Genomic DNA, 23,846 nt, shown 5'->3' with positions numbered 1-23,846 from the left:
CCCACCAGCCGCAGCCCGGGCTGGAGGATTAGCTTGGTCTGTGGAGGCGCAGGAAGCCCCAAGATTTGAGTGGAGAGAAGAAAAGTTATATATAGACCTGGTTAGATTAGAGGGGGACGGACGAGAGAGGCTGAGAAGAGGACGGGGGATGAGACAAACAGTAACGCAGGACTAGGAGCAAGGAGAAAGGGCCTGCGGACAAGATTAAGAGAGGCGGACAAGATTAGAGGGGCGGCAAAGGCGGCAGAGGGCCAGACTGACCAGGAGGCAGCAGAGAGCACAGAAGCAGTCAGCACAGGGCACAGGTTAGAGAAAGTGAAGATTAAGAGCAGTTATTAGAAGAAAGTAGCTGAAGAGGGAAAGTGTAACGTGCCCCGAGGCTGGAGGCTGCTAAGGCCCTTATTGTATTAAAAAAGTTCGAGGCACAGCAGGTGGGAAAGAGATGCAGTGGAAAGAGATGCACCCACAATGCAGTCAGGTTGTACATTTTATTTCCCTGTATTCTTAATTTTAAATAGTATCTCATAAATAAACTCTGCTTTGATTATTTAGTTAAGAGGCTTCTTAATATTTTGCTTATCAATTTGGGAATGGAGCAGTGTGGTGGAACTTTATAAACGGCCCATATTAAATTAAACGCAGTCAGATAGCCAGTTAGTCAACAGTCTCCAGATTAGTCACTACAGTCAGATTAGCCCCCCAAATTAGCCCTAGTTAATAAAATATTCTTACATTCAGCTCATTTTACAGATGAGGAAACTGAAGGAAACAAGGTGGGGTGACTTGGCCAGGGTCACACAGCTAGTAAAGATCTAAACTAAGATTTGAATTCAGGTCTTCCTGACTTCAGACCCAATGCTCTATTCACTATGCCACCTTAGCTGCCATTATATCAAAGCCAGAAGGGGCCTTAAGGCACAAAATGGCAAAGCTGGAAGCCGCCCTCATGCTAGAATACAGAAATTATGTGTAGGAAAACAAACACAGAATAACAGATCTTAAAGGGCCTCTGAGCTGGAAGAGGCTTTAGAACACAGAATGTCAGACTTGGGAAGAACCTTACAATACAATGTCATCTGGAAGCAGCTGTAGAGCATAATGTGTCAATACTGTGAAGGATCTTAGAACACAGAATAGTAGAACTAGAAGGAAGGAAGGAAACAAGTATTTATTAAGGTTCTACTATGGGCCAGGTAACTATGCTAAATGCTTTATAAATATCATCTCATTTGAGCTTCACAATTATGCCCATTTTACAGTAGAAGAAACTGAGGTAGAAGTTGTGACTTACCCAGCATCACTATAGCTTGTAAGCATCTGAGACCATAGTTGAATTCAGGCCTTCCTGACTCCAGATCCAGTACTCTCTATCCATTGCATAATGTCAAAACTGGAGGGACCTTAAAACACAGAATGCCAGAACTGGGATGGGCCTTAGAACTTGGAATGTCAGGGCTAGGAGGGAACCTTAGAACCTAGAACCTTAGAACACAGAAAGTCAGAGCTGGGAGGGGCCTTAAAACATTAAGTTGGGAGGGCTCATTGAACATAGAATATCAGAACTGGAAGGGGTCTTTAGAACAGGAAATGTCATAGCTGGGAAGGTCCTTGGAATATTAAAATGTCAGAGCTGGAAGGGCCAGCATGTCATAAATGGGAGGGCCCTGAGAACACAGAATGACAGAACTAGGAGGCCTCTTAGAACAGAGTATGTCAGAACTGGTAGGACCCTTAGAACCCAGGATGTCAGAGGTGAAAGGGCCCTTAGAACACGGGATGTCATGTCAGCTTTAGCAATAAGAGAAGAAAAAGGAATTAAAGGAATTAGAATAGGAGAGGAGGAAACCAAACCATCACTCTTTGTAGATATGATGGTATACTTAAGAGAATCCTAGAGAATCAACTAAAAAACTGCTTGAAACAATTAAGAACTTTAACAAAGTTGCAGGATATAAAATAAATCCACAGAACACAGACTTTCAGAGCTGAAATGGCCCTTAGAACCCAGGATATCAGAGCTTGAAGGGCCCTTAAGAACATAGAATGTCAACTGGGAAGGCCCTTAGAACAGAGGATGTCAGAGCCGGGGTGGGGGGGAGGAGCGAGGGTAAGGAGAGGGAGGTAGAACCCAGGATATCAGAGATCATCTAGTCAGTCTTTAGTTAACTGTAAACTGAGGCTCCAAGAACGGAAGTTCTTTACTGGTCCAAAAGTCTGGAACACGGCTCTATCGGCCAGTCCCACAGGCAGACGTGAAGGGCGGGGCAAAACGGCGCATGCGCTCTCGGAGACCTCGCTATTAGGTCTTCAAGGTAGCGAGTCTGTTTCGGAGGGAGAGGGTGTAGGGGCGCGCATGGGCTGCTGGGATCCCTCTCCTTGCCTCCCCTCCCCAGTTCAGTCCTCCCACTTCCCGGCATGCTTTGGGTTCTCCAAATGGGAGGGGGAGACGCAAGATGGCGGCAGCCGCGAACTCAGGCTCCAGTCTCCCGCTGTTCGACTGCCCGACTTGGTGAGCTCCGGGATCCGGGGCGGGCCGGGCTGGGGGCGGGGGTGTCTCTGGGTCATGGCGATCCGGCCTCAGGGCCTGGGCCGGGCGGGCGTGTGAGGAACGGGGAAAGGAGGCGGCCTCCATCCTCCATCCTTGCTTCCGTCTCTCCTCCTCTCCCCTCACGGGGCCGACCCGGGGCCCCGGGGGTCGGGCTTGAGGCCGCTGGGGGGCTTGGGGGAGACGACAGAGGGGGGGAGGGGTCCCTTCCTTCCCTCCTGCCTCTCCGCCCCCCAACCCCTTTGGTCCGAGACACCAGAGACAGGCAGAGAGGGGCCAGCCCTGACTATAGAGAGACGCGGACGGACGGACGGACGGACGGACAGACGGATCAGAGGAGGAGAGAAATCGCAAGCACCTTCCCCTTAGTGCCCGAGGGCTATTGCCCGGGTGGACGGGAAGCCTGGAAAAGGTCTGGCCTCCAAGGGGGCCCCCTGGATGTGGGTCTTTCAGTATCCTCCCTCCCTCCCCCCACCAAAGCTGGAGAATGTCTCGGAAGGGCCCCAGTGCCTTCTGCTGGTAGCCCAGCCCTGTTCTTTGCTGGCACCTTAGGGATGGCCAAAGGGGGAAGGAGACAAGCCCAGCGCAAGGGCACTCACTACCAGAGATTATAAAATGTCAGAATTGGTGGGATTTGAAGAAACTTTGGAGATAAACCTTAGAGTCCATCCCCCGCCTTTAACCGAAGCCCAGGGATACAGACCCATTTGCCTGAGGCTGTAGCCTTGGTGGCAGAGTTGACACTGGTGTCCAGAATCCACAGACCCCAAATCCAGGGATTCCTCTAGAGGAGAGCACACTCCCTCCATTCGCAGACCGTTGGCACTACATTCATCCAGTCAAGGTAGTGACACAAAGTGGGTTGAACTTGTCCAGCGTAGATCGTCCATTCCATCTTCTTTCATTGTGTGTGCTAGAGAGGATGTGCTCCAGGTCATGAGATGACTATATTGTTACTACTGTGAGTTAGAGGGATGTTAATGGGTTAGATAGATATTGATAAGGTTGCATTTTTTCACTGAGGCTTTCACAAAAAATGAAATGAAAGAGTAGAAGGGTTTGGGCACAGTGTGATCCCTTTTCTGACTCTTGTTTGTAAGATCATCCCCAGCGTCTCTCACTGACATGATCTTACCGGCTGCGAATTCAAGGTTGAGACGACCATTGGTTGAGACTATGTGGATAATATAGAGAAAATACTACCTGACAGGAGCATCCAGCTGATACTCTTGTGTGTGTATTTGTCCTCAAAGAATGTCAAGGCAGGAAGTAGGGGGTTCCAATGCCAAGGTCACCTATGACTCCAAACTGGGCAGCATTTGTTTTTGTCTCAGAACTCAAGATCCAAGTCACTAGACTCTACTTGTACTGTGATATGGCCAACTTTGAGGTTTCCTGACATGTTACTTCATAGCTTCGGCCCCAGATACCTCTTAGCTTATTCTGCCTGTTCAGATCATAAATGGCAGACCTTAGAATCAAGCCCAGATTCCCTGATCATGGTGGCGGAGGCATGCTGTCTTTATAGGCCTGCCCTGCAAGGTAGACATATGGTTTTAAAATATAGGTTTCTTTCCTGCTGTTCTAAATATTGCTTAACTGAAGTCTGTTTTAGAGCAGTGGAATCACTGGAGAAGTACAGCATTGAAAGTGGAAAGGAGCTGTAATAACAGCAAAGGAGATGGCATTTCTACTTGAACATGAACTAATTATAGGCTGGTTGGAGAGCTCCGACACTCAATGTCTGTAAATAGCATTCATTGTACTCATCCTGAAGGTGTTTTTCTTTTTATTTTCTAGGGCAGGTAAACCCCCACCTGGTTTACATCTGGATGTAGTCAAAGGAGACAAGTTAATTGAGGTATGAAAATCCATATCATGCGTTTTTTTTCCAACATGGGAAAGCATGAGTCACTTCCCACCCCCACTCCTGTGCTTTGTTTTCCAGTAATGCTATTTTAAATTCCCAATTTTTTCCATTAAAAGCACTTAATGATCTAACACATTGAACCATGTGGATCTCATAGAGACACTGAGGTGTATGTTAGCTCCTCCAGCTTCCCAGTGAAGTTTTTAATAGGTCATGGACCTTTGAACTCTAAGAAAAGGATGTAGGCAAAGGACCTATAAGAAGCTTCTGTCTCTCTTTCTGGGAAGCAGCATAGGATGTGTGGAATGTACTGGGAATTAATTAGATGAACAAATCACATGGAATATAGAGCACGAGAAAGAGGAGTCTATAAGAATTGTCCCTGAGTTTTGCTTAAAGGATTGGACACAGGTAATAAGGAACCACACTTCTAAAAGAGGAATGGGAATGACGACTTTATGATGACTTTGTCCGAAGGAATTCATAATTGGAGGCTAAGGGTCACTAACCAGAATCCAGATGGAACTTTTAAAAAGAGCTTCGATGTATTCATTGTCAAGAGATAAGATAAGAGTTGCTAAAGTAGTGTAAGGAGATAGATGAAAGGTTTTTAGTCCAGGCAATATTATTGAATTATAATTTCCCTTTGCTTGTTGCACATTAGGCATTGTACTGTCCTGTTGTCTGCTTGACAAGTGGCCTGCTATGAGCTCCTGGTATGAAGGATCCTCCTGATAGAGTTTGTTGTTCTTGGTCCCCGTTGGACTACACTGTATTATAGTATGAATTGAAGTGAAGGCCTGGCTTTGTTCTGCATAAAAATTCAGTATGATCTCAGGCCAGTCCCTTTTGTCATAGGTTCTGCTTTTTGAAGTAGAACTGGTAAGACCCTCCTGTTGAGATTATTGCAAGGCATGCTGCCTCAGAAGATCTGTGAATCTGTGGTTTCAGCAGCTCACCAGTGCAGATCACAGCCCTTCCGCACTTCTGTAGACAAACCATTCATGAAGCTCCAAGTCCAAAACAACCCCAAACCATCCCCTGGTAGTCAGCCTCCTGTTGCTGAACTTCTGAGACTTAGCTAGGCTGAGCTTCTAGTGAGAGAGAGAGAGGAATCCATTGCCATTCCGTACCCAAAGGTCTTCAAGCTTGATTTAATTGGCCAGACCTTGCGTTTTGGTGGCATAGCTTTCCAGGAACACAAGGCACCTCTGAGACATGATAAGAGACACCTGGGAAGTTTAGTGGAAGATTAACCTGGAATAACTGGGTTGAAATGTATATGAAGCACTTTCTAATAAAGCATTCCAGAAATCCCCAGTAGTCTTTGCTGAAGGTTTCTTAGGAGAGAAGTTTGGTTACAAATGCAATGGCCTTCTGGTTGATCTCGCTGCCTCAAAGCTCTTCCAGCTCTGATCCATCCTCCCCATAGCTGTCCAGGAGATCTTCCTAAAGCCCAATTCTAACTGTATCACCCCCTAGTTAATAATCTCCATTGACACCCTCCCCCCATCACCTCCAGGATCAAATAGAACATCTTCTGTTTGGTGTTCCAAGCCCTTCGTCACCTGCAACTCCTCTCTTACCACACATGTACACATGCACACACAGATGCATGTACACATACATACACATGCATCCATGTATTCTGCAATCCCATGACACCAGCTTCCTTTACTGTTCCTGAGCTAATACACTCCTGACTGTCCTCATGTGTCTGGACTTGTTTCCTTCCTCATCTCCCCTCCTGGCTTCCAGTCCCTGCTAAAACCTCCAGCCCCTCTTCATTGCTGTGCCTTCCTTCTGAGATCATCTCCAGTTTCTCCTGTTGCATCTTGTTTTGTACATACTTGTTTGCTTGTTGTCTTCCCCATAGACTGTGAACTCATGGGGACAGGGACTATCTTTTATCTTTTTATCCCTAATGCTTAGCACCATACTTGGCCCATAGCAGGAGCTTGGTAAATGTTCCTCACAAAGGACACGCCATCTCCTGACTTCAAGGGTTTTTACTGGCTCTCCCTCCTCATCTCCACCTCTGACTTCTCTGACTGCTGTCAGCCTCAGCTAAAGTCCCACCTTCTACAAGAAGCCTTTCCCAGGCTTCCTTGATTTGGGTGCCCTCCCTCTGAGATGACTCCCAGTATATCCTATTCATGTCTTGTTTGTATGTAGTTGTTTGCATTTTGTCTCCCCCATTCGACTGTGAGCTCCCTGAGGTCAAGGACAGGATTTTGCCTCCCCCCCCCCTTAAATCTCTTAGCACAGTGCCTGGCACATATTAGGCTTTTAATAAATTCTTGACTTGATTAGAATTCAACCAACGTCTCTATTAGGAATGTAGGTGGGAAGAAGACAAGTAGGCATCATTTGTAAGATTGGCTAGTGGTTCCTAGAATGAAATCTCTTTAAGATGACTGGGTGAGACATATCTGGCAAGTCACAATCCTAAGAGTGTCTTTTTGTCATTTTTATTAGCGACGGACCAGGAGGAGTCTTATCTCTATGGAATTATCAAGCACTTGATACTAACCAAGCTATCTGTATCCTGAGCTGCTCCAGAAGGTTGGGATGTGTCTTGTGATAGCTGGGTTTTATAAGTGCAATATTAAAGTAAGCCATGAGTCTTTTAAGCCCAGCATGTTGAGGTGAGCACTCTGGGTTATAACTCAAAGGTACAGTCCCGGTGATAGCCAGACTGAGAATAATGACTAGATTGGAAACCAGAAGACCAGACTGCTTGAAATGAATTCAGGTGTAAGATCATCCCATAGTCTGAGAAGTGGGTGTAACACTGTGAAGCAAGGACACTGATGAGCCGCAGAGTGGGTCCTATCAGACCCTGTGAGCCTCCCTTTATCTGATGTCATTCTCAGGATGGCAATTTGCCATCATAAATCCACAGTCTATATTAAGAAAACATGAGTGGAGAATGCTATGAGAAATTTGGCCTGGGTAGCTGTTGTTATATTCTTTACACTTTGTAACCAGCCTGTCTCAGAATTTCAACAAATTCAAAAGAACAGACTTCTATTTAAAGCATTTACTTTGCCCAAGTTGATGAGGATAGATAAGTTATATCTTGGTGGGAGTGATGGGACACATGGATACAAATAAGGGAGGGGGAGGGAAATGCAAAGAGGAGGTTGAGATGGAATGCTGAATGGTTTGAGGAGGGCAATCACCTTCCCCTGAGTCATGAGGAGTACAGGGGTCTGGGAAGAAAGAGCTCTGCTTGGGACAGTTGGGTTGGGCCTTAGAGGAAGGGGGGGGGGTTGCAACAAAGATGGAAAGAGAATCTGCTTTCAGCATGGGCCACAGGGTCAGCATGCGGGCCAGAGTGGAAGACAGGGAGACCAATTTGACTGGATTGAGAATATGTGAAGGTTAGAATGAGATGCAGACAGAAAGGTGGGTTGGAATCAGTGTAGAGGGCCTCAGATCCCGGCATCTGGAGTTTATTTATTTTTGATGTGGTAGCAACTAGGGGACCCCTGAAGGTTTTTGGGTAAGGAGTGACTTGACCATAACAATACATTGGGAAGATTACTTGGGAAGCAGTGTGAAGGTTGGAATGGAGAAGGGAAAGGATGCTGTTAGGATGGATAGTTAAAAGATTGTTATTATAGACTACATAAAAAGAAAATAAGAATGTAACTAAGATGTTTGTGAGATGAATGTGGGAGACTAGAAAGGCTTCAGAACCAGAGGGCAATTAAGTAGCACCATAGATAGAACACTGGGCCTCTGAATCAGGAAGACCTGAGTTCAAATCCCACCTCAGACTCTTACTAGCTATGTGATGCCGGGGAAGTAACAAAACATCTCTGCCTCAGTTTCCTCATCTGTAAAGTGGGGATAATAATAGCACCTCTCTCCAAGTTGTGATCAGATGAGATATTTATAAAGCACTGAGTGCTTTGCCGGTGCATGATACATAGTAGGCATTTAACAAATGGTTTGTCCCTTTCTTCAAGTTGTATCTTGAAAGTAGAAGTACTTGGCACCTGCTAGGATGTGTGGGGTAAGGGAGAAAGAAAAGTTAAAGCCAACCTCATTGGGATACTGGGGAAATAGTGGTGCCATTAACTAGAATGGAGAAGGTAAGGGGAGAAAGCAGGTTAAAGGGAGAATGAGTTCCTTCCTAGACATGTCCGTATTTAAGGTTCCATTGGTACAGCTGGACGACAAGATTCAGCTAGAAGCCCTAGGGAAAGGTCGACGGGAAGATACAAATTTGGGAGTCATTTGCATAGTGGTAGTAATTGAAGAATGGGTGTAGATAAGGTCACTAAGGAGAAGAGAGGCAAAGAGTAGAAATGAGGAATGCCAGCTTTGAAGGGTGAGCTGGGTTTGGAGTCAGAGGACATGGGCTCACAGCCTGGCTTGGTTACTTCATGACCCACTGTATAACCTTGGGCAAGTCACTGGAACTCTCTGCTACTCAGTTTCCTCAACTGTAAAATGAGAGCATCTAAAACTAATTTTTAGATGTACAATACTGAAGCTGGGAAAGGAGAAAGGAGGGCACATGTTCCATCTAGCTCAGTGACTGAGTGGCTCACACCTAGCTTCTTTGAGACTTGCAGGTAACAGGCCCTGATTGAGCTTTTAGACCCTTTTTAATTTTCATTGGTTTAAAGCCCCTCAAAGTGGAAGTCACCCCATGAGCAACAACTATTGAACAGAGAGAGAGAGAGAGAGAGAGAGAGAGAGAGAGTGTGTGTGTGTGTGTGTGTGTGTGTGTGTGTGTGTGTGTATAGAGTAGTACCACATATCCAGGTTAATGTGAACTCATTTAAGCTGAGCCCAAAGTAAATTAGTTTATGGTCAGTGAGTTTGAATAATGAAAATACCATGACCCATGACAGAGGTGTCAGACATGTAGGAACAAATTTAAAAGTACTCGGGAAATATTTAATGAAATAAATGAAAATACAGTAAAACATAGATAATGTTAATGTGTGATTTCTTATGCTTCTGCAGGGATCCTTTTGTGCTTTTTAGTGGCCCTGTTTCTTTTTGAGTTTGATACTCCTGCCCCACTGCACTGGGCCTGGCCATCTGTTTCCAATAGAGCTTTAGAGCTTATTGGAAACACCTCTGTTTTGATGTTAATAAATTAATGAAAATGTTATGATCTCAATGTAGTCGATTGTTTCTTCCAAGTCATTTATCTCTATTTTTGTAATAGAAAAACTGAGGCACCCAGGAAAGTGGTAGCCTTATGTGGATACAGTAACTGAGGATTTCCTGATTCTCAGCAATGCCATTTCTGGGCCATCCTTCCCTATTATTCAACTTTATCTAGTGAAGGGCTTCTTAAACTTTTTCCACTCATGACTCCTTTTTGCCTAAGAAATTTTTATTTGACCCCAGGCATATAGGTCTATAAAATAGGTATATATAACCTTTAACTGTTGCCAAATTTTTCGTGACCACCACATTCAATTACACAACCTCATATGGGGTCGCGACGCACAGTTTAAGAAACTTTGATCTAGGAAATAATTTGTTTTAAAAAATTAAGTTGGGGCAGCTTGGTAGCACAGTGAATAGAGCACCGGCCCTGGAGTCAGGAGGACCTGAGTTCAAATCCAGCCTCAGACACTTGACACTTAACTAGCTGTGTGACCTTGGGCAAGTGACTTAACCCCAATTGCCTCACCCAAAAAAATAATATAAATTAAGTTGAGTTTAAAAGGAGCTTGATTTTAAAAAGAAACCCAGAACAGCCCTGTTTTGCAGGTGTGAGGCTCATCCTCCAGAGTGCCTTGGGAGAGGCCACATGCAGCCTCCTTTCCTCTTTTGTGGAGCTGTGTTTACTTTTGGCAGCTGTCTTCAGAACCTGTGGTATGCTCTTCTGTGCATCCTCAGGGTTGGCAAATATTTGTCCTTTGAAGGTGAATCCTGTCAGAAGTCATACAGAGCCTTATCCAGTGAATAAGATGGACAGTCACATTGGAGGCTACTGGTTTGGGTCAGAGTCAAAGCTGTGAGCCTGTAGGATTGAGCCTGTGCTTCGATTCTTAAATAGGATTTGTTCCCTGAGTGCTTTGAGCAAGCAGCCTGGTGTGGAAGAAGCATGTGGTTTCCCAGGGTGACTATTGTGATGAAGAGCACTGGTTTGGACAGGCAGATCAGAATGAATGTGTTCAAGTCAGTCAGTCTCATTGCTTTAGTTATGCCCTGTACTTTTCCTTTTCAGCTTTTAGCTTGAAATTAGGCAGTATGAAAAGTTTAGTTTTTAGATATCATTGTTTTGTGGTGGAGGTGGAGTGAGGGAGGATAGAAAAGGTGTTAACTTAAAAAGAGAATGAGGGAGCTGATGGTCTTGCCTCCTGCCCTCCTCATAGAGTGACAATTCAGCAGTGAGCAGCTGCTGTGCTCTGGGACCTGCTGATACAAAGACAAAGCTAAGTTTTCCCCACACTTAAGGATTAGACGTTCTAACCGGGAGACAACATGTATTTAGACCAGGGGGTTTGGAGAGGGGGAAAGCATTAGCTGCTTGGGAGGACACTTGTCAGAATGGCGTATATTCAGAAAAAGTCAGCCAGTGTGGGAGAAGCCTGGAGATGGTGGCATGATTGAAGGATTGAAGAAATTGTAGCTCTTTGGCCTGGAGAATAGGAAACCTACAGAGGGGAGTCATGGTTCCTCTTTTAAAACATCTGATGGACCATCATGTGGAATAGGGATGACTTGTTTTGCTTGACTCCAAAGTACAGAAGTAGGAGCGGTGAGTTTAGAAGTTCTAGAGAGGCAAATTTCCACTCAACATAGGGGAAAACTGTGTACTAATTAACTGTTCAAAAGCGGAATGGGTTACCTCAGAAGCAGATTCAATTCCAGTTGTTGTAAGTCTTCAAGTGAAAGCTGGACCCCCACTTATCCTGAGATGTTGTTCTGGACAAGATCCCTGCTCATGTGGGTTGGGTTCGCTGTCCTCTGGGGTCCCTTCCAAATCTGAGATTCTATGAGTGGGAGAAACAAATTGAACTTTATTCCTGAATTTGCCATATGATCTCTATTTAGGAGAAGCACTATGAAATGTAATGAATTCATGTTATCAAAAGTTTCTGAAATTCTCATCCTAATAGTCTTGAAAAATATTTTTGTCTTTGTCAAAGAACTGTCAGTCCACAGAAGATGACTTAACTAATTGAACATCTTTAGATTGTTTGGAAAGCTTTGGGGGAAAGCTGTCAATGCAAGATGAAGTAATGTTGTTTATTTGGTACTCAACCTTAGAAACTGATCATTGATGAAAAGAAGTATTACCTGTTTGGGAGAAACCCTGATCTATGTGATTTTACAATTGATCACCAATCTTGCTCCCGAGTCCATGCTGCCTTGGTCTACCACAAGCATCTGAAGAGAGTTTTCCTAATAGATCTCAACAGTAGTAAGTAACTTTGCTTCATGTAAAACTACTTCGGACTTCTTCTCGGTTTTTAAATAATGCTTTGCTGCTGATTAAATGGGAAATTAAGAGATTTCATTCCGTTTTGCAAACATAACAACTGTCGCCTGCTCTTTTCCAGGCATTGTAGCCATCTTCTTCCCCTGAAATAACTGATGATGGAGACTGGGGGAGAGAGCAAGAATAAGGGCAAGGTTCCTCTCCCTCTCCTTCAGAGAAGGCAGGAGGAGTGCAGAGGGAGAGGGAGCCTCTCCAAGACCAGGCTCTGCTGGTGGGGTGGGGAGAGGCTGCCTTCTGGAGCCCAGGATTTATAGAGAAATAGAAACTTAGAGATCCTCGCTTGGGCAGAATGCTTAGTCATGGGCCCATCCTACCCAATATCAGTGACTGCTCTTGTGAAAACATGGCGGGGAAGTAGTGTTCTGAAATGGGCCTGAAATTCAGAGGGAGAGCTTGAGCACTAACAAAGTTTGTCAACTGGTGTCTTGAGGTGATCAGCCAAAACACAGAGCAGGGGGCTCTGGTTAGAGCATAGTAATATTATTGTCAAATAACAGTGGACAGACAGGTTATGGCACTGTGCAGAGAATGTACTAGTGAGAGAGGGAACCGTTTCAGAGGGCAATGTAGGACTTTGGAATGTAATTCAGATGTTTTTATTGCAGAAAATTCACCTTCCTTATTGTTTAGATGTTAAAATTGCTTTGTGACTAATCCAAATAAGTGTTACACTTTTATTCCTGAATCTGGCTTGTGTAAAATTTGAGTATAATCACTTGTTGTGTTAGTATAGACCCCGCCCCCTCCCCCCTCTCTCTTCTTTCCCCACCCCTTTTTCTTTCATGTGTATGTGCATACTGTGTATATACACATTTCTCAGTACACACACATTTCTCCCCTTTCATACTATCCTTTTGAAGAGATCTCATTTTAGTAATGTAGCCTATTTGGACCAATAATAGCTAACATTTATATAGCTCCTACTATGTGCTAAGCACTGTGCTAAGCGCCTTGCAGTTGTTATTTCATCTTACCTTCACAACAACCCTTGCAGGAGTAGTAAGTACTATTATAATCTCCATTTTACAGATAAAGAAACTGAAGCAAACAGAGATTAAGTGACTTGCCCAGGGTCACACAGCTATAAGTGCCTGAGGGCAGATTTGAACTCAAGTCATCCTGACTCCATGCCTGGTGCTCTATCCATTCAGCCACCTAGTTGTCCCAGTGAATCTGAAAATTTTCATTTCTGCCCAGAGCACATGACAACTAATAGCAATAAAGGGCAGCCTTAACATATGCTGAGTGACTGTTGGGAACCAAAACTGAATTAAAAACTTGGCCACAAATAATTTATATACAGATTGAGAGTCACTTCAATGCATCTGAAGTTTTAGCTTGTTCATTTCCCACATATGTTCATTGCATGAGGTCTTGCTTTAGAAGGCTTATGCAGCCCCTTGGTTCACCATGACTGACACATGACAGCATTGGCATTGCCCTTAGGAGAGCCAAATCTCCCACAGTCCTCTTTCTGTTCACTCATATGTATGCCAGTCTCTGAGCCCCATTTTGGTGGAGCCCAAGTGGAAAAATCTTGGGAGGGGATATGGGTGGTCCCGGAACTCTCATTCTTTTAGCCAGGTCTTATTCTGGGTTTTTTTTAGGGGTTTGTTTGTTTGTGGGGCAATGAGGATTGAGTGACATGCCCAAGGTCACACAGTTAGTAAGTGTCAAGTGTCTGAGGCTGGATTTTAATTCAGGGCCTCCTGAATCCAGGGCCGGTGCTTTATCCATTGCGCCACCTAGCTGCCCCTGTCTTATTCTGTTTTAGGGAAACTCGGTCTACAAGTCTAGACTGGCCATTTCATAACCATTGCATTGTTGTATGTTGTGGTAAAAGAGCTAAAACATTTCTGCTTCACCCTAGACTGGACCAGGGCAGCTTGGTAGCAGAGCAGCATTCTGAATGCCGGGGCAGCTGAATTTGAATCTTCTTTTTCTTTTTTTCTTTTTTTTTGCTGGGCACTGGGGGTTAAGTGACTTGTCCAGGGTCACACAGCTAGTAAGTGTCAAGTGTCTGAGGCCAGATTTGAACTCAGGTACTCCTGAATCCAGGGCCGGTGCTTTATCCACTGTGCTACCTAGCTGCCCCAAATTTGAATCTTTATAGAGAATGAGCAGGAAATGTTCAAAGTTCAGGAAAGGAAACCAGGATTTATAAAAGTCAAAAGAAGGGGGTATCCAGGCTGAGGATTGTATGAGTGTCAGCCCAGAGAAGCATGAATTTTCTGACCAGAGAAACCTTATTGCAACCATAAAGCTACAAGAAATCCTGTGTATGTAGTCATTGCTTATAGGTCAATTGTCTTCTGAGCTCATCACTTGATGTGATGGGTAGGGGACAGGAGACTTATGGTCAGGAAGTCCCAGCTCTGACAGTTCCTGGCGTTGTGACCGTGGGCTAGTTACTTAGTCTCTCTCGACCTCATCTGTAACGTGAGAATAAGAATTGCCCACCTCCTATCCTGTTGTGAGGCTCAAATGAGAGAATGTAGGTGAAAGTGTTTTATGAGCTGGGAGGTCACTGCAATTTGGGATTGAGAGTCATGGAAAAACTTCTCCCACTCCAAACCCAGGGAATAGGATAGCCATACATTGTCTCATTCCTCATGCCTGCCTTTCTGATCTTTCCCAGCACACGGCACATTCTTGGGTCACATTCGATTGGAGCCTCACAAGCCACAGCAGATCCCCATTGACTCCACAGTCTCATTTGGTGCATCTACCCGGGCATACACTCTTCGTGAGAAGCCTCAGACATTGCCATCAGCGGTGAAAGGAGATGAGAAAATGGGCGGAGAGGATGATGAACTCAAGGGCTTACTGGGCCTCCCAGAAGAGGAGACTGAGCTTGATGTAATTCTGTGGTATTGTTTGATATTTTGGACTGGTGTGTGGAATGTAAATGATGCAGACAGAGACATCTTCTGTTCTTGTAATTTGCAGTTCTCCGCTTGGGAGAACCAAAGAATCAGCTTCAAACAGACGCTTAGAGTCCCATAATATACATCAGCATTGTTGCTGGGTGGGCATTGTGATGCAGGCTTACTTCATCACACCCAGAAATGGAGAGATAATTTGGTAAGGGTGCTAAGCTCCTCTAAGCTCCTCTGTCCCCTGACATCTTATCTCCCTTGCTTTGTCTCCTTCATGGGCTCATAGACCGCACTAGACTTTGAGTTACAGGTGTTTGTCACTCTCCTCTAGCTCCTGCTTAAAGAGAGAATAGAATCGGTAGCCTATTGATTAAGCTATTTCTTTGTGTACACTGCACAGCTTAGACACTCTCAGGATGTTACCACAGGACTCACTCTGGTTTTCTGGGCCTTGCTGCCCACAGGAGGAAGCCATTTCTAGAGCAGTACAGTCTGCCTGTCCTGGAAGCTGCTTCCCGTGGGTCTGCTGCTGATGCACCTTAATATGAACTGACATTTTATAGGACACTTTAATTTGCAAAGAATGATTACATGCTTTTTTTGTATGGCCCTCAAGGTAGGTGCTGTAGGTATTATTTTGCACATTTTACAGTTGGGGGAAACTGAGGCTACAGGTGGTTCAGTGATTGGCCCCTGGTCATTGCGCTCCTGAATATCTGAAGAGGGATTGGAACCTAGGCCTTCCCAAATTCAAGTCCAGTACTCCATGCTGTGGTACTTTATTGCTCACCACCTTGGGTTGCTTTTTAAAATGGAAACAGGTCACCTTTCTGCATAATTATCACCCTGCTATGTGCACAATTGCATTTGATCCTTTGCTTTTTAAAATCAAAACTTATAATTTCTCAGACTGATTTGATTAGCGCTAACAAATAAAAAGTCTTCTTGTTGATAAAACTCTTAATTTAGTCAGAATTTCACATTTTTAATTTAACTCTTGTGCTCCTCTGATACTTTGCTGGATCTGTGATCTTATTTGTGTGGGTGCTCCTTACACCATAGTTACTGCAGGACTTCCCATCTTGCATGTTTCTACCATATTGCTCCCAGAATCCCTTGTAGAGAATCCAGCCCAACAGTGGAGCCCTTACTCGGGTGCTCTTCCTATCTGATGGGTATCCGTTTGGCTCTCTGAGTTCTGCTTCTTTTTCAGTCCATGATCAGCCTGCTGCTTTTCCAGGCCTCCATAGCCTCCATGCTGCCCTACGTTAAGTTTAAACTGCTGAGTCAGCCAACAATGACCCTTGAAAAGAATTGGTAGGATAGCTTTTGCAAACTCATTTATGTGTTCTCGAACTCAAAGGTTTTTTTCTTTTCCTACAATAAATTTTATGTTGTCTTTAAAGCTCCGAATCTGTATGTGGGCTGATATTGCAAATGGGGTCATGTAAGTGTGAGTGTGTGTGTGTGTCTACATGCATCCGTACATATTCACAGACAGAGCCCCAGACCCAGAGCCCCAGCTGCATGGATCCATAGTGAAACTATGTCTCCTGATGCCCAGAGTTCTTTTCACGACACCAGTTTTTTCATTTCTCTGGCACAGACTCACAATCTTAAAATCAAACTCTTTGATTTGCTCTCTAGAATATGGTGATTATATGCATGTGTGTGTGTGTGTGTGTGTGTGTGTGTGTGTGTGTGTGTGATTTTAGACAGTGCCTGTGTGTCATAGGTTCAAGTGTATGTGATTATTTTAGACACATGTATACCTGTACATAAGTATATGTATAGATTTGTAAATGAGAGAGAAGTGTATCATTTCAGTGTTGCCAAAAAGGAGAGATTGGTGTAGCAGAGAGAACCCAGGGAGTCGGGAGACCTGGATTAGTCCAGCTTTGACACTGTGACTTTGGGCAGGTCACTGACACTTGGGCCTAATGAGGGCTTTAGGTTTGATGATTCTGAAGCCCAGAACTCCTCTGCCTCTTACTGTCTCCTATTTGCCCTCCTGCCTTTTCCCCATGAATATCATCCTCCTCTCCAACTCTTAATGAAATGTTAGGGAATCACTGTGCAGCCAAGCAGCCTCCAAGGACTGGGCTCCAGAAATTGGAGCATCCAAGGCTGCATTGCAGATTGGAGTAAGTCCAGCAGAAGATACAGCAAGTAACTGTGCTGAAGATAGTCAGTTGTTGAGATAGGTGGATCCATGGGCCACAGATAAGGGGAGCAAAATCTCAGGGCCAAAAGTGAAGTACGTATTCTCTGGTCATGGGGAAAAGGGGCTCCTCATTTTTTGCGGTTTTTCCTTTTTGCTTTTAAAACTAAGTTCTTTGGAGCTGCCCCAATCTCACTGCATCCAGCCGCCTCCCTTAGCCTGTTATCGTGATCCCTTTAACTTTCAACATAAAGGATTAAACTTAATTGCTTTTTCAGACAAATAATTCAGCCCAAGTAGTATTTGCCCCTGCTTTCTCACTTCATTTTGATGATCTCTGTTCCACTAGGCACAGGGGAGTTCCCATATCCTGACAAATAAAAATCAATAGATGCATTAACATATGATCAAAGGAGATTGAGATTTTTAACCACATAGATCCCCATCTGTCTAGAAAGGACAAGATGAATTTTCAAAGGCTCTCCTAGTCCTGATACTCTTATCTTGTTGCCCTGCCCTGAAACCTTTATCTGTAGGTACACTGACTCCCTGTCTCCTCTGTGAACCCATCCTTAGAACTTGACAGAGTTCAACACAGCCCATAACAAACGGATTTCCACTCTCACCATTGAGGAAGGGAATTTGGACATCCAGAGACCAAAGCGGAAACGGAAGAACTCTAGGGTAACATTCAGTGAAGACGATGAGATCATCAATCCGGGTGAGTGTGTGTTCTCAGTTCTGGTTCCCTAAGAAGGTTGTCCCTTCAGAGAACCAAACAAAAGTTGTCTCTGATGGAGAGAAAGCTGGGATTGGAGTTAGAAACCTGGGTTCAAATCTTGGCTCTACTACTTGCTAACCTTGGCGTCTTCCTCTCTGAGCCTCAGTTTTTTTTTTTTTTTTTTTGGTGAGGCAATTGGGGTTAAGTGACTTGCCCAGGGTCACACAGCTAGTAAGTGTTAAGTGTCTGAGGCCGGATTTGAACTCAGGTCCTCCTGAATCCAGGGCCGGTGCTCTATCCACTGCACCATCTAGCTGCCCCTTTTTTTTTTTAAACATTCTTTTTTTTTTTTTTTTTGGTGGGGCAATGGGGGTTAAGTGACTTGCCCAGGGTCACACAGCTAGTAAGTGTCAAGTGTCTGAGGCTGGATTTGAACTCAGGTACTCCTGAATCCAGGGCCAGTGCTTTATCCACTGCGCCACCTAGCTGCCCCTCAGTTTCTTTATCTGTAAAGTGGGAATGATAAAATTTACATGACCTGCTTCAGAATGCTTTTGAGAGACTCAGACAAGCCATAGTTTACATAAAGTACTCAATAATTGTTATTTCTGTTCCAAGCTTTGATCCTCCTGGTTGGGCTTCATGAAACAGGGCGATCCAATTTTTGTCCTCAGCCTAACCAGTGGTTTATTTTATGACCAAGTTGATAGCTAACAAATAGCAGAGCTGGGATCCCAACTCAGGTCTCCTAATTCCAAGTTTAGCACTCTATTCATATAACAGAGAGATTCCTTACTTCACGAAAGGGTTCGGTGCACAGTCGTTTTAAAATAGGACTTGGGATTTAGGAATTCATTTTATGAACTTTTTTTTAAGGGCTGCATCTATTTGGACAGGCAAGGCATCATCTATGCTGCCCTTCTTCACACTGTTAGTATTCTTAGTCCTTTTAGCCAGTCTGTTCCCTCCTGAGTATGAGAGAGGCCAGGAGAAGGATTGTGACTTAATTGCTTTCACAAGTGGCAGAGCTGGGGCTAGTCATCCCCTGTCTGTTGCACAACATAGTTCATTGAGCCCTTAGAGATTTCAGGTCTCTTGGCAAAATGTGGCCTCTGCATTATAAGTTAAAGGAATTCAAGTCAAAAGACAAAGCACTAATCTCTTGTCTTTTTGTCCACTTGGGTGGCAGATGCTGGGGAGAAGGCTTTGAGTAGGCTTGTTCTTGCAGACATATGCACCTAATATCACAGATTAGTTGTACAAAAACATGATGTTGCAGAAGGGCAGTTAGTGTCACAGGAAGAACTTTCTGGAGGGTCTGTCTGCATTCTTTCCACTTAAGCATCAGTCTCACCTTGTCCTCATTTCCCTTTGCAGAGGATGTGGATCCTTCTGTTGGCAGATTCAGAAACATGGTACAGACTGCAGTGGTCCCAGTTAAGGTATATCCCATGCCATTAACTGTGGGTGTGGCCTTGTTTCATTTATTTATTTATTTATGGGGTGTGTGTTTGTTTTTTGGTCTTGTTTTTAAAAACCCTTTCTTCCATGTGAATCCACAGTTAATTATAACAGTGGGTTCTTTCTGTCAGTCTCCATTTTCCAGTTTCCTGGTAATTCCTTGGTTTCTATCTGGCTGGGCTACATAATGCTCTAGGCAGCTTGGTGCTGTCCCTTGTGGATGTGAATACAAGAAAGGCATTTGATGGGCCCTGTTTTAAATTTTCTTTTCCAAGGTTACCTTTCATTTCTTGGCCTCTTCCCTCTCTATTATCTGGGTGGTTGGACTGGTTGACATTCAAAGTCCTTCTGAGTCTGAGCCTAAGACAGTGTTATAGGTAGAAGAGGGAAGCTGGGGGATTGTCTTGTATCTGTACCCTCAGGGCTGTCATAGAATTTGACTGAAGCTAAAGGTCTTTCTGTTCTTTTGCTTTACCTTTCTCCTTTTTTTTTCTTTCTTTCTTTGCAAATCCCAGAAGAAACGTGTAGAGGGCCCTGGTTCCCTCAGTCTGGAGGAGTCGGTGAGCAGGCGCATGCAGAACTTTCCATTCAGTGGAGGATTGTATGGGGGTCTGCCCCCTACCCACAGTGAGGCAGGCTCTCAGTCCCATGGCATCCATGGGACTGCACTCATTGGCGGCCTCCCCATGCCCTACCCGAACCTCGCTCCTGAGGTGGACTTGACCCCTGTGGTGCCATCAGCAGTGAACATGAATCCTGCACCCAACCCTGCGGTCTACAACCCTGAAGCTGTGAACGAACCCAAGAAGAAGAAATATGCAAAGGAGGCTTGGCCTGGCAAGAAGCCCACACCCTCCTTATTGATTTGATATTTTTGGTCCTGGGGTGGGGTGGGGATGGGTGGAAGGGTGGTTTGGGGGGCTAATGAACTGAGGAAAAAAACCTTTCCGTGTGTGCAGTATCGTCTTTCAGAATGTCTCTTGGTGTCCTAACCATGTAATTTTAAGACTGGGGCTGGGGCTGGGGTTAAGATATCCCGTTAAAGATCTGTCTTCAGAACGCTTTCTATGTATAGAAATTTATTTCATGCATCCTTTGAGCTAAACTGCCCAGCCACCTTTTCTCCAGGCCCTTTGACCTCCCTTCTAGGATCATTTTTTTTCTTTTTAAATTTGAAGTTCTATAGATATCATTTGTAATGAACACCAGGCCCTCATCTCCGAAAGTTCAAGATGAGTTGGATGGCCGTATAGCAGGAAAGCTGCTAATGTTACTGATGATGTAGGTCATGTGACCCGATTTGTATTTGCTGTACTTGAAATTCCCAGATAGTTTTGATTTTAATGAATTTTCCCTATGACAGTAGGGGTCTCATGGATTATAGACTGGTCAGAGGAGGGTTCTAGAGTTCTTCACGGGAACCTTATCTAGATTTAAACTCAGAGCTTTTCCCCAGGTCAAGTTGAAGTCCTGTAGTTAGTCAGGCCTTTTCCCTTCTGCCTTTGCTGGTGGGATGAGAATAGTTAGATACAGGTCTGTAGGTTGGGGTTACGGCATGGTTTTAATTTTACCTGTGTTTTCTTATAAAACATCAGCACTCCATTTGCAAATGTTTCTCATTTGATTCCAGGGTACTGTTTTCTTAATGCTTTATTCCTCCTCTCAAAATATGTTAGGAAGATGATTTTTTAAAGGCTATGAGCCTGTTTAGGGTAGTTTAAATTGAACATTAAATGATTTTATTTGGCAAGTGACTGACCATCTCTTGAGAAGGAGGACTTTATGGCTAGATTCAACAGCTTTTCCCCTCCCTGGGAATGTGAGTCCTTGGTAGCTCAGAGCTCTGAGGCTGGTCTTGACCTACACATACAGGAGGCAGAGGGTGTAGAAAACATCGACGTGAGCTTTTGGACAGAGGTTTGTACATTTGTGAAATAGACTTTTTTCCACACTTTCTGTGTAGCTTTTTACCTGTAACCTTGACTACATTGTAAATTAAATGCGACTTTTTGCCATTTGGGCTGGGTTAATGTTTCAGTCCCCATCACCTACTCCCACATGGTTAGGAAGTGTTTTCCATCCCAGAATGCACTGATCTGTTCCCATTTTGGTGCTGCAAATGAAGATTCCTGATGAAGGTGGAAATTCTAATTAGCTATGTAGGTTCCCCAGCTGGAGCTGATGGTTGTAAAATAGGTTAGCATGTACTGACCTTCATCATGGAGAGAAAGCTGCTGTAGCCCTGCCCACCCAAGGATGTGTGCTTGGTGTTGTTTTTCCATTAGTGAGAATGGTTTGTGAAAAGCTGCCTCCCAGCCCCTCAAGCAGCACTCCCACCTCCTGGGACCAATTACACATGTTTTTGAGGTGGTGTGGTGGGTGGAACAGACTGAAGCCAAAGGTTAAGCTAGTGGAGTTTTGCAGTTCAATAAAGGTAATAGCTTTTTAATTAAACTTGTATCTCTTGGTATTCTGGGATCTAATTTTAATATGGAATAGATTGGATAGGTTATAGAGGAATGAACCATTGGTGGGAGTGGGGAAAGCCTCATCACTTGCCACTTTTAGAGTAACTGATCTAGAGAATGGGCCTTCCCTCCCCCCCACCTCAAAGAGCCATTGGTAAGAACCTCCTCCTGGACACCGAGGAGAGTGGTTTTAGGTAGGCCCCCCACCCCCTCAGTCCAAGTAGCTGAACAGGCTAGATTTACTGGATCCCATCATCAGTTTATTGATGGAAAAGTGCATTCAACTCAGGTCATTTGGGGTCTCATGGATACTTCCTGAGTGCAGAGACTCATGTGACTTTGGCTTCCCATAGTTGGCAGGGATAGCATTCCCTTTTAATTAATTACAGGAGATTCTATTGTTAACAGAAACCCAGAATAGACTGCATTCTGTGCGTGGGTCAGCAACCACAGGACTGTGGGCTTGGTTTGGTTTTTTGTTTCTATTTTACTTTTTTAACTTCATAAATTGAACCAGGGGTGGGGGTACCATGTTTGCCTGAAATGAAAAGCATTTTCTGGTAGGTGATTCAAGTTCTCTGAAGATCTGATTTCCTCCAAGTCTCCCTGCTGACCAGCTCTCTCATAGCCTCAGGCAGCTTTCTTTTCCCTTGAATTGAAAGCAGCAGGAGGAACCCAGATGTCCACTATTTGGAAGTCCAAGACATTCCTCTGCCCCTCCCGCCCCCTGAAAAGTGCCTCTAATTTGTTGATATCCACCCCTCGCTTCACAGTCACAGGACAAGTAACTTGATGTCAGGACAATATTTTTGCCGTGTGTGAGTGAGTGTGTGTGTGTGTGTGTGTGTGTGTGTGTGTGTGTGTTACACACACATGATTGATCTGTAGCAATTTTTAAAATCTATAGGCTATATGAGTCCAGAGCCTCAAAAATGTGTTTTGGGTGATAACGGATTTTCTTGTCCAGCTAATAATTATAAAAAGAATTTTGAGGACTGGGCAAGTGGGGTTTTTTTTTTTTTTCCTTTTTTAAGCTGCATGTGTGTTGTATTCAAAGCAGAATTTTTTGGCTTTTTGTATTCTGTTCCTGATGAGGTGGGCACTATCCAGCAAACCTCCTGGTCTGTGCCTTAATGGTAATAAAACTTGTGAGAGATACACATGTGGCATTCCCTTCTGTATGGGGGGCAAACCTAACGTATTCCCTCTTTGCTCTCGTTCTGTCCATTTCAGGAACCCAACTGGAGGAGGAGGTGCCTCATTCTATATCACAGCACCCAGGGGCCCACGGTGGCATCTCCACTGCCCAGCCCGGGCACTCTCAGCACGGGCCGGGCATGTTGCCTTGGGATAATGGAACCATGCCGTTAGCTGTTCAGATTCAGACTGCTTTGTGCAAAATTCTATTGTTCAGCCTGGAGCAGAGAGATATGGTCATTCATAGACCCCCCTGCCTTTTTAAAGGTAAAATTCCCCACTTAATTTTAAATAAGCTTGACCACGTCCCAGGGATGGCTGGATTAGGAAGTGGCTGCCTCCTGCATTGCAAGGATACTCCTTTGGAGTTGCGCCTCAAGGTGGGCAGGAATCGATTTGGCCACTTTGTGTGGGAGAGTTTGGAAGATGGAATAAGCAAGTCATGGCTCAGGAGAAATTGTATGTAGGCCAGACCTTCAGTTCAATTCAAGATCATTTATTCAAGCCCCTCTTGTGGGCTGGAGCCTGGAAGAGATACAGAGATAACAACTTTGACATCAAGGAACCTACAAACAGAAAAGTACTTTAAGGACATGTTAAAGGGCTAGACCAGCGAGCTGAGTGTCTCCAGGGTGGGGAGATACAGCACCAAGTGGATGAGGGAAGTTTTCTTGGAGGAGGAAGGGGGGGAGGGGAGCGGAAAGGGGTACCTGGGCAGTGAAAATGACCTTGGGGTTTTTGGTGAACTGCTGGCTAACTTGGATGTGGTATGGGAGCTAGAAAGACTCAGGGGAGCTCAGGCCTTATTAAGGAAGGCCTGGTGTCTAGAGTGACAGGAGTAGTTACTTGTATTGTTTCCCAATTAGGCAGTAGCTTTACTACTGTGTTCTTGGTGCCACTTTTCAGGAAGAATGTGGATAAACTGGAGGGTGACCAATGAAGGGTGGGCAGTTGGGATGCTGAAGGACACAGAGACCACACCATATCACAGTCAGTTGGAGGAACAAATGATATTTAGCCTAGAAGGCAGAAGACACTGGGGGAATGATAACTGTCAT

The 23,846-nt window shown here is 44.6% G+C and overlaps 1 protein-coding gene and 1 non-coding gene across 4 annotated transcripts; both read left to right on the top strand.

Moving 5' to 3' along the window:
- Positions 1-2,355: 2,355 nt before the first annotated feature.
- PPP1R8 (protein phosphatase 1 regulatory subunit 8) lies at positions 2,356-22,751 on the top strand. 3 transcript variants are annotated; one of them, XM_043995934.1, is made up of 7 exons: positions 2,356-2,509; positions 4,346-4,406; positions 11,670-11,823; positions 14,540-14,760; positions 17,518-17,662; positions 19,040-19,104; positions 19,639-22,751. In XM_043995934.1, exons 1-7 carry the CDS (start codon positions 2,454-2,456, stop codon positions 19,990-19,992), a joined length of 1,056 nt encoding a protein of 351 aa, XP_043851869.1. In that variant the 5' UTR covers positions 2,356-2,453; the 3' UTR covers positions 19,993-22,751. The 3 variants fall into 3 exon arrangements, with proteins under 3 accessions (XP_043851869.1, XP_043851871.1, XP_043851870.1); XM_043995936.1 differs by lacking the exon at positions 4,346-4,406 and having other exon boundaries at positions 2,417-2,509; XM_043995935.1 differs by lacking the exon at positions 11,670-11,823 and having other exon boundaries at positions 2,438-2,509.
- Positions 6,932-7,098, top strand: LOC122752395. The gene has a single exon (XR_006356142.1).
- Positions 22,752-23,846: the final 1,095 nt, after the last annotated feature.

Source organism: Dromiciops gliroides, chromosome 3, assembly GCF_019393635.1.
Source record: "Dromiciops gliroides isolate mDroGli1 chromosome 3, mDroGli1.pri, whole genome shotgun sequence".
Lineage (NCBI taxonomy): Eukaryota > Metazoa > Chordata > Mammalia > Microbiotheria > Microbiotheriidae > Dromiciops > Dromiciops gliroides.
The sequence above is the reverse complement of the archived record's forward strand: the minus strand, read 5'-3'. Positions and strand labels throughout refer to the sequence as shown.